The 13,466-nt window shown below is 43.6% G+C and overlaps 1 protein-coding gene across 2 annotated transcripts in view; it reads right to left on the bottom strand.

Moving 5' to 3' along the window:
• Window positions 1–13,466, bottom strand: part of LOC146197987 (lon protease homolog, mitochondrial-like) — a 51,930-nt gene that overhangs the window by 26,778 nt on the left and 11,686 nt on the right. For both annotated transcript variants that reach the window (XM_084593292.1, XM_084593293.1), the window contains exons 8-11: window positions 9,880–9,963; window positions 8,818–8,949; window positions 8,134–8,222; window positions 801–939 (exon numbers count right to left, since the gene is read on the bottom strand). In XM_084593292.1, coding sequence (XP_084449418.1) covers window positions 801–939; window positions 8,134–8,222; window positions 8,818–8,949; window positions 9,880–9,963 — 444 coding nt within the window. The remainder of the gene's footprint in view (window positions 1–800; window positions 940–8,133; window positions 8,223–8,817; window positions 8,950–9,879; window positions 9,964–13,466) is intronic.

The raw sequence follows: 13,466 nt of genomic DNA, 5'->3' as shown, positions 1-13,466 counted from the left end.
GAGAGCGGCGATTAAATGCAAAGAACGGATGAGCAAAGAAGGTGGTATAAGTTGTTGAGAAGGAGAAGGCACTAAAGAGATGAGTGGAACCGGAAGGCAAAGAACTGTAAGCAGGCATAGAAACTGGCAGCATGAAGCCCTATACAGCGGCTGCCACTGTATGGGAGGCTGCTTGCAGTAATGTACTGGAGGCTTTGCTGATTGTGGGGCAGGCATCTGAAGCATTTCCTTTAAAATAATGTGCACATATCTGTTGACTCCACATTATTGCTGGCCACCTGTATTTCATTTCATTTCAATTGAGGAAGGTGGGGAAGGTTGAAATTGTGTTATATAGTAGTTGTAATAATGTTTCTCTTAAAATTCCCAACCAAGGGCCCAATAATAAAAGATACTTTTCCTCCTTCCAAAGTTATATTCGAGCAAATAAACTAGTAGTCATTTCCGCAATATTCTGTCGTTTGTTCTTAATGCTGTGAAGGAAAGAAAAACAAAGTCCACAAAAGAAATGACTTGAGTAAATGGCTAATACTATATCCAAAACAGTGACTGTCTGAGGGTACTTACTGGCTGTAGAGTACTGCTGAAGTAGAAAGCAAAGTAGGAAAAAAAGGGAACTGAGTTCACTAGCAAATTTCAATAGATGTACAAAAAGAATCACGACAGCAGTCACACGAATAGCCGCTAAGTGAGTACTATGAAAAAGGGCAGCACACAGCACTTTTTTCCAGTTAGCATATCCTCAGTTCTCATAGGTGTGTGGCCTGCACTGCTACAAGATGGATGCTGACATAACTCACCAAAATGCGTTTCTTCACATCATCCATGCCATAGTGATCTTCCTCAAGCACCTCTTTTGCTCGAGCCAGGTCCAGGTTCTCTTCACTAGTCTTACCCCAAGGGAGGCTTGTCAGCCAGTCAAGGTAGTTACGCGTCACACTACATGTAAACAAGCAACAACAGCATTTAGCTAAAGCAAGCATAGGCCAAGAACAGTCACTCCTGAAAATGCTAACACCTGCTCGCATTCATTACATAAGCATGTATGAGAGTAAATACTGGCCAAAACGAGTGTGAGTGTCAGTAAAGGCATGCAGATGACTGAGAAAGGGGCTCGAGTGCATGTGACTGAGACTGAGCACACCTGAAAGGACGCGTGAGCATGAACAGACTCCCCCAGTGCTTACTGGTCGTGAAATCTCTCCTTAACGCTATGGCAGAGCCTTCTGTACAACATATCACCATTGACACATTCCCGGTTCATATGCTAAAAATCGCGGACACCAAAGAATCTTCCACAGAGTTATATTATCAGTTAACACGTTCTCAGATGAAATAATTTCCCATTTACTATGTTCAGAATTTTGATTAACTGTGTGTAAGTCTGACAATCACCACACATGCTAAGGTGTGTTCGGGCCAAACCTGGGTGGCGCACGACATGAAAAACAGAACCACAAAGCTCCCCCACCGTGGTGCTTTCCTGAATAATATTGCTACGAAGATGAAGCGGGCAGTGGCGCGGGGCGGAGCGCTCGCGCCAGGCCCGCTTGTCATCATGTCGTTCTGGTTCTGTTGTGTCGCCATGTTCCATCGCTTGTCATGCCACCACGTAACATTAAGTTGGAGGTGCGGTTCATCCCCATCCTCGCCTTGCACCATCGAAGCCAACCGTACACCGGGTCTATCTGCCGAAAGCCCGTGGAGATCGCCGCCCAGCTCTGCCCCAGCCCTTTTTGCTCAGACCCGACCAGCCGTTGTCCCCAGCCTAGTCCCCAGCCCTGACCATAACACACGATGACCAGGAAGAGCCCAAAGCCGATCCTACCGACCCCACGACGAAGCGACCTCACGACCACTCGAGCGAAGACAGCACCCCCGCCCAAGCCGTTCGGCGTGTCTATGCGCCTTGGCCTTCAGCAAACGGTGAAGATTGGACTTGATGCTCCGGTGCAAGCATTATTCCCATCTTCGCATTCATTTTGGTGTCCAATGTTTCATGCCCCAATCCTGTGTCTGTGTTCATCGTCGCGTCATGCATTGGATTTCTAGCAATCGATCGGGACGATCGCTCGGTGGCCCCGGGTAATGCTACGAAGATGAAGCGGGCAGTGGTGCGGGGCGGAGCGCTCGCGCCAGGCCCGCTGGCCATTAAAGCATATTTCATCGTCATGTCATCACGTCGTTCTAGTTCTGTTGTGTCGCCGTGTTCCATCGCTTGTCATGCCACCACGTAACAATATGCTCTTTTCTTGCTTTTTTAAAGAATATATCAACAAGCTTTTACTGTACTGCTTGAAGTTGACTTGCTGTGGCGCCACTATCTGCAAAAGCACACTGTCTTCGGAGCTCAGCGCTTCTGAGGGGCTCGGAAGGAAGCCTCTCAGCTGTTGATCTGACAGCAAAATTCAACATTCAGTGTATCTATGTAATCTGCGTGTATGTGACTATGCTGAGCATCTGTTATCTGTTGGCATGCCATTGTGGCTATAGAGACACATCTGAAAAAGTCTTTCTTCTCTGCCCCCATGAAAGAGAGCTTCTAAAGCAAAAAACCAGGCAGCGACCGGAAAGTCCGATGTTGCAAGGAGATGTATCACATAGCAACATGGAATGTAAGATCTATGACGCAAGGTAAACTGGATATCGTCAAGCGAGAAATGGACAGATTGAACATTGATATCTTGGGTATCAGCGAGCTCAAGTGGATCGGAATGGGAGAATTTAACTCCGGCGACCATTGTCTTTTATTGTGGGTACGAATCCAAGAGAAGGAATGGGGTCGCTCTCATAGTAAACAGAAGAATGGGCAAAGCAGTGCTAGGGTACAACCCCAAAAACGACCGAATGATTTCACTTCGGATCCAAGGTCACCCTTTCAACATAACAGTTATCCAAGTCTATGCACCGACCACTACTGCTGAAGAAGCTGACGTTGAGAGATTTTATGCGGACCTACAATGCCTTTTAGACCGCACTCCATCATCAGACGTCGTTTTTTTCATAGGAGACTGGAATGCTAAGGTAGAGAGTGAAGAAATATCCGGAATTACAGGCAAGTTCGGTCTTGGTGAGCCAAATGAAGCTGGGCAGAGGCTAGTAGAGTTTTGTCAAGAAAACAACCTGACCATAGCGAATACTCATTTTCAACAGCACAAGAGGCGCCTGTACACATGGACTTCGCCGGACGGTCTGTACAGGAATCAGATCGATTATATTATTTGCCGACAGAGATGGAGAAGCGCTATACAAGCAGTAAAAACAAGGCCTGGGGCCGATTGTGGCACCGATCATCAGCTTCTTGTTGCCAAGATTAAGCTTCGATTGAGAAAAACGCAGAAAACTAGAAGGCCTTTCAGGTATAATCTGGATCAAGTTCCATTAGAATATGCTGTGGAAGTGAGGAATCGATTTCAAGAATTAGATCTAGAAGACAAAGAGCCCGAAGAGATGTGGACTGATGTTCGTGATATAATACAAGAAGTTGCTACTAAGGTAGTTCTAAAGCAAAAGAAATGCAAGAAAGCAAAATGGTTATCTGAAGAGGCTTTGCAAATAGCTGAGGAAAGGAGGATGGCAAAAGTTATGGGGGAAAGAGAAAGATACAAGGTTCTCAATGCGGATTTTCAGAAAATAGCAAGGAGAGATAAGAATGCCTTCCTGAACATACAGTGCCAAGCAGTTGAGGACAACAGCCAATTAAGGAACACAAGAGCTCTGTATAAGACAATCAAAGATATCAAAGGAAGCTTCTGTGCTAAGATGGGCGTGATAAAGGACAAACGAGGCAAGGACCTCACTGAAGCCGCAGAGATAAAGAAGAGGTGGCAGGAATACACAGAAGAACTGTACAAGAAGGACCCGAATGTGCAAACCCAACATAAGACGGTTGTGGTCACTGATCTCGAGCCGGGCATCCTGAAGAGTGAAGTTGAATGGGCCTTAGCCAGCCTTGCTAAGAACAAAGCTAGCGGAATTGATACAATTCCAGCTGAGTTGCTTCAAAACCTCAACCATGACGCTGTTAACATTCTGCATACATTATGTCAGAAGATTTGGACAACCCTGCAGTGGCCACAGGATTGGAGGAGGTCAGTTTACATTCCCATTCCAAAGAAAGGCAGTGCCAAAGATTGTTCCAACTACCGCACGATCGCGCTTATTTCGCATGCTAGCAAGGTGATGTTGAAAATCCTCCAAGGTAGGCTGCAGCAGTATGTGGATCGGGAGCTTCCGGACGTGCAAGCTGGGTTTCGCAAGGGCAGAGGAACTAGAGACCAAGTTGCCAACCTTCGCTGGATTATGGAAAAAGCAAGAGAGTTCCAGAAACCCATCTACTTCTGCTTTATTGACTATGCGAAAGCGTTTGACTGCGTAGATCACAGCAGATTGTGGCAAGCTCTCCAAGAGATGGGAGTTCCAATTCACCTCATCTGTCTCCTCAGGAACCTGTATGAAGGGCAAGAGGCCACAGTCAGAACTGGGCATGGTCTTACTGATTGGTTTCCGATTGAGAAAGGAGTGAGGCAAGGCTGCATACTGTCGCCCTGCCTATTTAACCTATATGCAGAGTGCATCATGAGGAAGGCTGGTCTGGACGAGTCTTCAGCTGGAGTGAAGATTGCTGGAAAACGTATCAACAACCTTAGATATGCGGATGATACCACTTTAATGGCAGAAAGTGAAGCGGAACTCAAGAGACTTCTGATGCGCGTACAAGAAGAGAGTGAGAAGCTTGGGCTTAAACTGAACATTAAAAAGACAAAGATCATGGCGTCTTGCCCTATCAAGTCCTGGAGCATCAAGGGACAAGAAGTGGAAGCTGTGACAGATTTTCTCTTCTTGGGCTCCAAGATTACCTCGGAAGGAGACTGCAGCCATGAAATTAGGAGACGCCTGCTTCTGGGAAAGAGAGCAATGGTTAGCCTTGACCGCCTAGTAAAGAGCAGAGACATTAGTCTGCCAACCAAGATCCGTATAACTCGTGCTATGGTCTTTCCAGTTGTGATGTATGGATGCGAGAGTTGGACTGTGAAAAAGGCTGACCGCCGAAGAATTGACGCGTTTGAATTGTGGTGCTGGCGAAGACTCTTGAGAGTTCCTTGGACTGCCAGAAGATCAAATCAGTCAATATTGTCGACCATAAACCCTGACTGCTCATTGGAGGGTCAAATTCTAAAGTTAAAGCTCAGCTACTTTGGTCATCTGATGAGAAGAGAGGAGTCGCTGGAGAAAGATTTGATGTTGGGAAAGGTTGAGGGTCGCCGGAGAAGGGGTAGGCAGCGAACGCGATGGTTAGATGGCATCCTCGAGGCACTGCAGATGAAATTATGTGATGTTAGGAAGATAGTGAGAGACCGGAAAGCGTGGCGTGACATGGTCAATAGGGTCACGAAGAGTCGGACACGACTGAACTGAACTGAGTGGGGCAAGAAACCGGTAGTTTCAACTCTGCCTTAAAATATGCGTGTTTGTGAAAAAAAAGTTTATTATATTCCCACTTTGAAATGGCTGATGCTGGCCCCCTTCCGCAACAAGTGAACTCAGTGAATCAGCAGTATTCATGACTGCGATTTCAGCAATTCTGGAGAATGAATTCCCAATTTTAGTGAATGCAAATGGCAATCCAGTGTAGTTGTGGCAACAGTGACATGAAGTTGACGGTTCCTTAAGGTTGAAGGACACACATACAATTAGTGGAAAACATGACCCATTCTGCTGAGCAATGCTGAAAATGGCCAAGAGCTGTTGTCAGCATCACTTACAAACAAGGCCTTTTTAGTTAATCTAAATGGTCTCCAAAGACACTCTGGATAAAGCAATTTAAAACTGTGTAATTGGTCACATTAGTGAAAGCCGATACAGAAAATGCAAAATTATCTACCATCTAGAATATTTTCACACCTTTCAGATGAATTTCTGCATGAAAATGCGGATGTTCCCCGGTAGTTCAGAGCAAAAATTGGCTTAGCATTTGGACAGCATGGAGGCCGCAATTCTGAAGTCCGTCCTCACAAAACGTGTAGAATGTACACACTGGACCACTACTTCCAGAGGAAATAAATCAATTTACAAAATAGCCGACAACCTATTTATTGACTCACTAGAGACCACTAAAACGTCCAAAAATTGAAATTTTATAAAAAAGTCACTTCACATAAACTTCCGATTGGCATGTGGTGGAGGAAGGGGGTCAGCAGCTTTGTCCCCATTCTGATGCTTGACTGGCCAGCCGCGCAGTGTTTACAGTGTACAGACAGCATGCGGCAAGCAGTGTTTGGTGGCTGTACTCCCATCAACATGTGGCTGGTGAATGCGCTGGCTTAGACGAAGTACAGACGCAAAAGCGAGCCTGCCGTGACGAATTTGCTGAACTGTCGCATTTTGATGATGCTTCACCGCATAGTCCTCATAGTCCATGTGGTGAAGCATCCTCAAAATGCGGCAGGGTAGTCAGCGAAAAGCAGTCATTGCTACTGCGTCGCACTGCGAACAAACCCGTGGAGAATATTAGTCCTTCATCTAATTACACTCCTTTCTAGCTTGAATTTGATCACTTTCAACTGCCTTGAAGCCTGTATAAATGACATTTTGCTATACATATTATATGGTGGCATTGCTATGCGAAAGCGAATGAAGCCCGAAAAATAGAGTTAATCAGTCGCAATGCGACCGAAATTCTAGTCACATATAGTTTAGTTCTATGGAGCACATCACGGTGCTGTGAATAAGTCCGGATAATGAGGCATGTTCAAAAAATCAGCGGGTCAGAATTCTTGGTCAGCGACAGTTTTACTTTTTTTTTTTGCTTTTTTTTCAGTCCTGATATAACGAAATAGCGGTTATAGCAAAGTATTTTCCCATTCCCGTCGACTTCATTATAACAGGGCTATACTTTAGATTTTTTTTTGTTCATTTATAGCAATGATATCTTTAATAACAACGCTTGTAGTTAAGAGCATATGACCAGTACAACATACTTCTTGTGGATTGATGACATCGCGGCCAGCGCTGTCTGGAATCGTGAGGCCAACGTAAGAAGCAAATGGATACCAAAGACGATAAAACAGCGCTATTTTAGATGGCATACCATCAGAGTTCTAAGCTACAAAGAGAAGCCAAGCTTATAAAAAAGCCTTAGGACGATGAGGAAAAGCCCGCAGCTCACATAAGAAAAAAAATGTCAAGCTGGCTACGTACATACACAGAAGGTGATGCGTGAGCAAGGCTGCGGCTTTAATATGAAATCAAACTCGCATTATATTCGTTGCCACGTTGTATTTGTGGAAATGAAATATTTTCATAAGACACAAAAGGCCCTGAAAACAACACAAATTACAATAACCGAAAATTTAAAAAAAAATGTTATATAATAAGACAATAGAGGTATATCGAAGGTATTACAAAAGTTTCTTGCATAAAAAATACTGTAGCGATTATTTACCAGGCAGCATTCTCATTTCCATGCAATCACCAACAACTGATACAGTAAAGACACTCCTATAGCAAACATATCTGCTGGTCTGAGCAACTTTACCTTAGAGCAATTAACATAAGGAAAACTCAGCTTATATTTTATGCCCCCTAAACATCACTACCTGTTTGTACACAGCTAGTAAGCAGCAGTAGCACTGAGGTGCGGCTGTCGTCGTTAGCAAACTCTAGAAAAAATATAGCTTGCACTCATAAACACAAATGGTGTGTTATTACCTCAAAGCACATGCAGGAGATTCATGAGACATTTACTGCACAGGCAGCAGAAAAAGTGGGCCGCAGACATTGAAATCAACGCAATGGGAGCCGAGTACTCGCATGATGTGGCTGTGGGCAAGGTCAAGTGAAAACAGCAATAGATATTGGTAGGTGCGAACAGCAAGGCATCGTGCAGGTGATCACCGCTTGACTGCTCTGAGCTCTGCGGCAGCTCAATGTACTCTTGCAAACACTATTGCTTGCTATTGATCCTTGATCAGCAGTTTTCTACAGCAACAGTTTCCTGGCCAGAAGAAGCAGTGAAAAACTCTGACATGAATAAACTCTACAATAAAAAAATTAATAAAAAAGTGCATTATCTAGCCAGGGCTACAAAAGTAAACCCCACAAAGAGAAACGGTGCACTAAGCACATGCCTACCTGAACTCTGATGAATGATTGTCCAAAAATGAGAGCTTGTTCAATTCTTCATCTATCACTTCCATGACTTGCTTCGGCACAATAAGGTCCTGTTCGATACCGGACAAAAAAGGGACAGTAGGGAGTGCATTACAAGCAACGGGAGAGTCGAGCACAAAACTCAGTCCTTGCCCTCCAGCTGTAAGAAGAAACAAATTTATGGCAAGCACTTGCTCCGAAAGCGATGGGACCTAAAGGATGTTTGCCACAGACATCAATATTTTTCCTTTTTTAAAGTGATCATAATGATGTATTTAAGAAATCAGAAATCAAGAAATCAATCAGTATATAATTTATCTTATCAGGGCAGCTTCTTAAGTTATTCATTTCAGCACTGAGAGCCCCTCACATGAGTTTACAATAGGCTGCAGGCACGTCAGTGACCATGTGCTCATTTATGTGGCATAAGACATATTGACGCAGTAGTACCGGGATGCCTGCTTCAATGCCCACTGCTGAACTGTTGAAAGCATGTGGGGCATTCAAGCTACATATACCATGCAACACTATGTTAATTTTAAATGTACAATACATGCAAGTGACCAAAATGTGTTGTATATAAATCAGCGCGTGGCCATTCAATACACATGAGAACATGTATTACTGACGTTTGTGTCCGCGATTTGAATGACGTCAGCCATGTACCTGTAGCCTTTGCTTGAACTTTTCTTCGATGGCGTCTTTGTCGTCTTTCTCCAGGCCCAGCTCCTTCTTGATAGCCTTGAGTTGCTCCTGCAGCATGTACCTGCGGTGCTGGCTTTTCACCTTCTCCTCAACCTGTTCAGGCAAAACAAAGGCTCATGTACAATGGAGGCCACAAGCATTGCCTAGTATGTCTCACTTTTTTTTTTCTTCAATGCTGCTCATTAAGCGACATCGCAATGATCTATCCAAATAATAACAAAAAATTTCACACTGCGCAGTGTAGGCTTCATTTTTGTTCTAGGACTGTAAACTAGCCAGGCAAATGACAGTATCCTTATGACTTCATGGTGCAGATGCACAAACATCTTCAAACTTTTTGGTACATGATCATGTTAATACCTTATAATGTTTGCAACAAATGTACAGCTGTAGCTAGGTGTTTGGTTTGGTTTGTGGGGTTTAACGTCCCAAAGCAACTCAGGCTATGAGACGCCGTAGTGGCAGACTCCAGAAATTTCGACCACCTGGAGTTCTTTAATATGCACTGACATTGCACAACACACGGGCGCCTTGCTTTTTGCCTCCATCGAAAAAGCTCCAGGATTTGATCCCGCATCCTTGGGAACAGTAGTTGAGCGTCGTAACCACTGCGCCACCTCGGCGGGCTGTAGCCAGGTGTACAGTACACTCTATCCCCTTTCCGCAATACCATAAGCTGCACATTTTTTTCCAAACATGCTTCTTTCTTATCGTTCGTACTTTGGTTCCCCCTTGAATTGTTTTCTTCAGGTAATGGGCGTGGCAGGTGTGGTTCACTTGATCCATTATTATTCTGCTTCTTTGTCCTTCCTTCCTACTTGTGGAAGGCTTTTGAGAACTGTTCACCTGTAGCTGTATTGTTTATTTGGCTCATTTCAACAGTGATCGTACCAGGCTACAACAAAGCTAGAAATAAGTCGTAAGGCAGTAAAGCAAAGTCAAACCAAGGAGGCCAGGCTATGCAGTGCACTACTGTTGTTGGAAAAGAATGAAAATAAAATGGTAATTTAGAAAGTCTACAACCTCCTTGCCAATTTTCTGCTGCAGTTTACTGAGTTCATATTCTTTCTTCAGGAGAGAGAGGGCCAACAACAGACGTTTTGATATCTGAAAAGAAAAAAAAAAAAAAAAAAAACAATGTATAAGCACCAGATCAATGCTCTACTTTCTAATAGTAGAAAGCTGAAATAAAGGGTGAACAGCAGCTCTGAAGAAAACACAATCATTTGCCTCTTTATACGTTTAGCTATAGTGAGCATTTATTTTGATTCACTTTTCCATGTCCCGTCAGAGACAGACTGCCCACTGCCTTACAAATAAATTGATGCCACAATCCGCACTCAAGAAATAGCACAAGGCAGTATTTATATTCAAATTCGGCTGAGTACCACAAGCACAGGGAAGGGCAACATTGAGAGCAAGGTGTACAGCGGCAAGTAATAGAGTAGAACCAGAACTGTTTGGGGCTGCAGGTATGAGACAACACAAATCCAGGAAAAAACATTACAAAAAAATATTGCGTCCATTAGATGTACATGCGATAGGCATGTCAACCGGACGTGCCTGGTTTTGACTATTACAAACTGGTTTAATTGTCAAGTTTTCAAATAAAAACTAACTAGACACAGTAAACTGGTCTTGATTGAGGGAAAGAAGGGCTGTGGGGCAAGATCAAAAGCTGCACGTGGGCTACGAGAGACTCCAGAGTGGAAGGATTTAGAGTAATTTTCTATCACCTGGGTTCCTGAGCGAAGCATGGACACTATGAACTTCAGCAAGGCTGTTTCTTGGGCTAGTTGGTAGAGTACACGTTCTTCTATATATGTGCTCCCGTGCTCCAAATAGAATTCAGCTGCAAGTGAGCGCTGTGTCCTGTGTCTCTCTCACATCCCTGTGTTTTTTGTGCTTCAGTCTTCGCCAAAATGAGCACGGGCACTAAATTTTCGGCTGTTTTCTTCTTTGTAATATTGTTCAAGACATTAGTATATATCGACCGCCCTACGGTATTTTTCTGCAACCACTCAATAATTTATTCAATAGAATCCTGGTATTGCAAACTCTGATATAGTAAAGAGAAACTGCAGTCCCTTTTCGCCTTCCATAGATGGCTGTCCAATGTTTTCTTTCACACTAAAGAGATGCTTAATAAAAAAAAGTAATACAGTAGAATACCACACTAACATCACTTAAACGAAGTATTCAAATGTATGAACTTTTGAAAATTCCCACCGAAGAAGCCCCAATGAATGCTATGCAAACGCGATTCATATTAACAAACTTCAGTAGATTGCTCATTTCAGTTCTACGAACATTTTCCATGTCATCATCCTGTGTCTCCCAGGTCATACCGAGCACTTCAAAAAGCATAACCTGCGCTTTCTGTTGTATATTTTCACACTGAAAACCACGTTTTATTACTGCATGTTGAAAAGTGGCTGTCATTTATCTTTAAACTGAACTGGCTACCTAAATAAGCTTGTAGACAGCCGAATCTATAGCTGGCTTTGCATATTTAATTGGCCCACAATATAGGCCTTTTAGCTCCAAAAAAGACGCATGTATTCATGCTGGTTAACCACAGTGTGCTGAAGCAGTGATCTGCTTGGAGAAACTGAAGGAAAATTTTGCTGCGCAGCAGACATTTGTGCCAGACAAGGTTCACAAGAGCTGGGACACAGTGACTGAGCTCAAAACCACTGCAGTTCTAAGTTCTAATATGGAGCAAAAAGTTATTGCATTCTTCACTTGCAAATGAGTGCAGCGACAAATAAATGTTTTGGAATATGATTTGAACAACCCATGCTTCTTATAGCTAATGGAAACAAGTTCCCGCACACTTATTTCGGTTAAGTGAACTTTCACTTTAACAAACTTTTTCCTAAGGTCCCTTGAAGTTAGTTCAAGTGAAGTTTCACTGTATAGTAAAGAGACGGTTATAATCCATTTTCATTTCTAATAAAATCAAGCTCACATTACATTAACTAAATCAAATACTGCACAGTGAGATATGATAAAAGGAGGACAGAAGGTATTTGAGTGCCACACCATATGTTTAATAAGTAGCCAATTACTTACTAGGCCGCATTTTGGAAGCCACGCAGTCACCAACTAATATAGTAAATATTTTTGCTGGTCGAGCAACTTTACTAGAGAATTGCTCTATTGTTGAAGTTCCTCTCTGATACTGTTTTCAGTCTTGGTCCAACAGCCTACCAATGGTTATGACATCAACATTGAGTGTACCGTAATATCCCAAATGGCTACCTATGCCAGTGCTATCCAAGAAAATGTAAACCGCAGCTCTCCCATTTTACTGCAATAATAGGAGGGACTGCCCTCCCAAATCACCGCGATTGATACAAAAAGTGAGTTCGGTAATTCTTTGTACCGTGCTGTGCACCACCAATAAAGACGCTGTCAGAATTAGACTGCCGGACCTAGTTGCAGTTATGTGCAACAGGTGGCGCTTTATGTTGAGAGGCGTAGCCAAGCCTTAAGAATTTGTTCAAGTGTTAGATGTGTGTTGTTGTGTACTCTTTGCTGTGTTCTTTTTTCTTTTCGTACGTTGTGTTGTTTTTTTCCCCTTATGACTGGGACACCAACACGGTGCCCACACGATACAAAAGGAAATGATCGAAGTTGCAGTTTTGCAGTCCATATTTCCATTGTCTGTCACTGCAAGTGGTGTTGCTACCTCTTTTCTACATGATGAGGAACAGCTACACAGTCAAGAAAGTGGAAGTGGCACTGGGAATCATGAATGAGTGCGAGTGGTTTGGTTTGTGGGGTTTTAACGTACCAAAGCAAATCAGGTTATGGGAAACGCCATAATTGAGGGCTCTGGAAATTTTGACCCCATGAGGTACGCCTCCATCGAAAAGCGGCAGCTGCAGCCGGGATTCGACCCCGTATTCTTGGGCACAGTAGTCGAGTGCCCTAACCACTGCACCACCACGGCGGGGCAACGAGCGCGAGTATAATTGCACGTCATTTCAGTGTGCGGTTGCATGTGGCGGATTTCCCACACAGTGAAACATTGTTTTAAGAGTCTCACGAGCAAGCTAACATCCTGCGATTAAAGTAGAGTGCACCTCTTGGCATGACACGCCAAATGCAAAGAAAAAACAAGCACATTGTGATGACTTTTTCAATTTTTTGTTTTGTCCCCGAGACATAGCCGACGAAATCTTTTCGATGAATTTCAGGTGGCAGCGGGATGGGCGATAACTCAGGATATTATGGTAGATAATGTGAGGCATGAAAACACTGTGTGGCCGGAATGATAACAAACGAAGGAGTAATTTTTCAGTGCCTGTACTCCTTCAAGACACACTAGCATTGCCCAGCATATGGGCGCTATCTCAGGTTGGCTTCAGTGAAATGTGGCTACCATCGCTGGTATTTGATGCTGTGTTCCTGTGACAAGGAGACTGAGAAAAAGATATGCTGCAATTTGTGTAACCTGGCATGCCTACACATCCTTTTAAGAAAGACTCATGGTAGAAATCTTGCATTTGCAAGATGTTTTCACAAGATGTGTCAACAAAATATATGTCCTATAGATGTGTTCACGAGACATCGCAATAGTTTCCAACGTCAACATAACTTCT

Source organism: Amblyomma maculatum, chromosome 2, assembly GCF_055883805.1.
Source record: "Amblyomma maculatum isolate TAMU_Amacu chromosome 2, ASM5588380v1, whole genome shotgun sequence".
In the NCBI taxonomy this organism is placed as follows: Eukaryota; Metazoa; Arthropoda; class Arachnida; order Ixodida; family Ixodidae; genus Amblyomma; species Amblyomma maculatum.
Note: the sequence above shows the minus strand (reverse complement) of the source record. Positions and strands in the feature narration are given on the sequence as shown.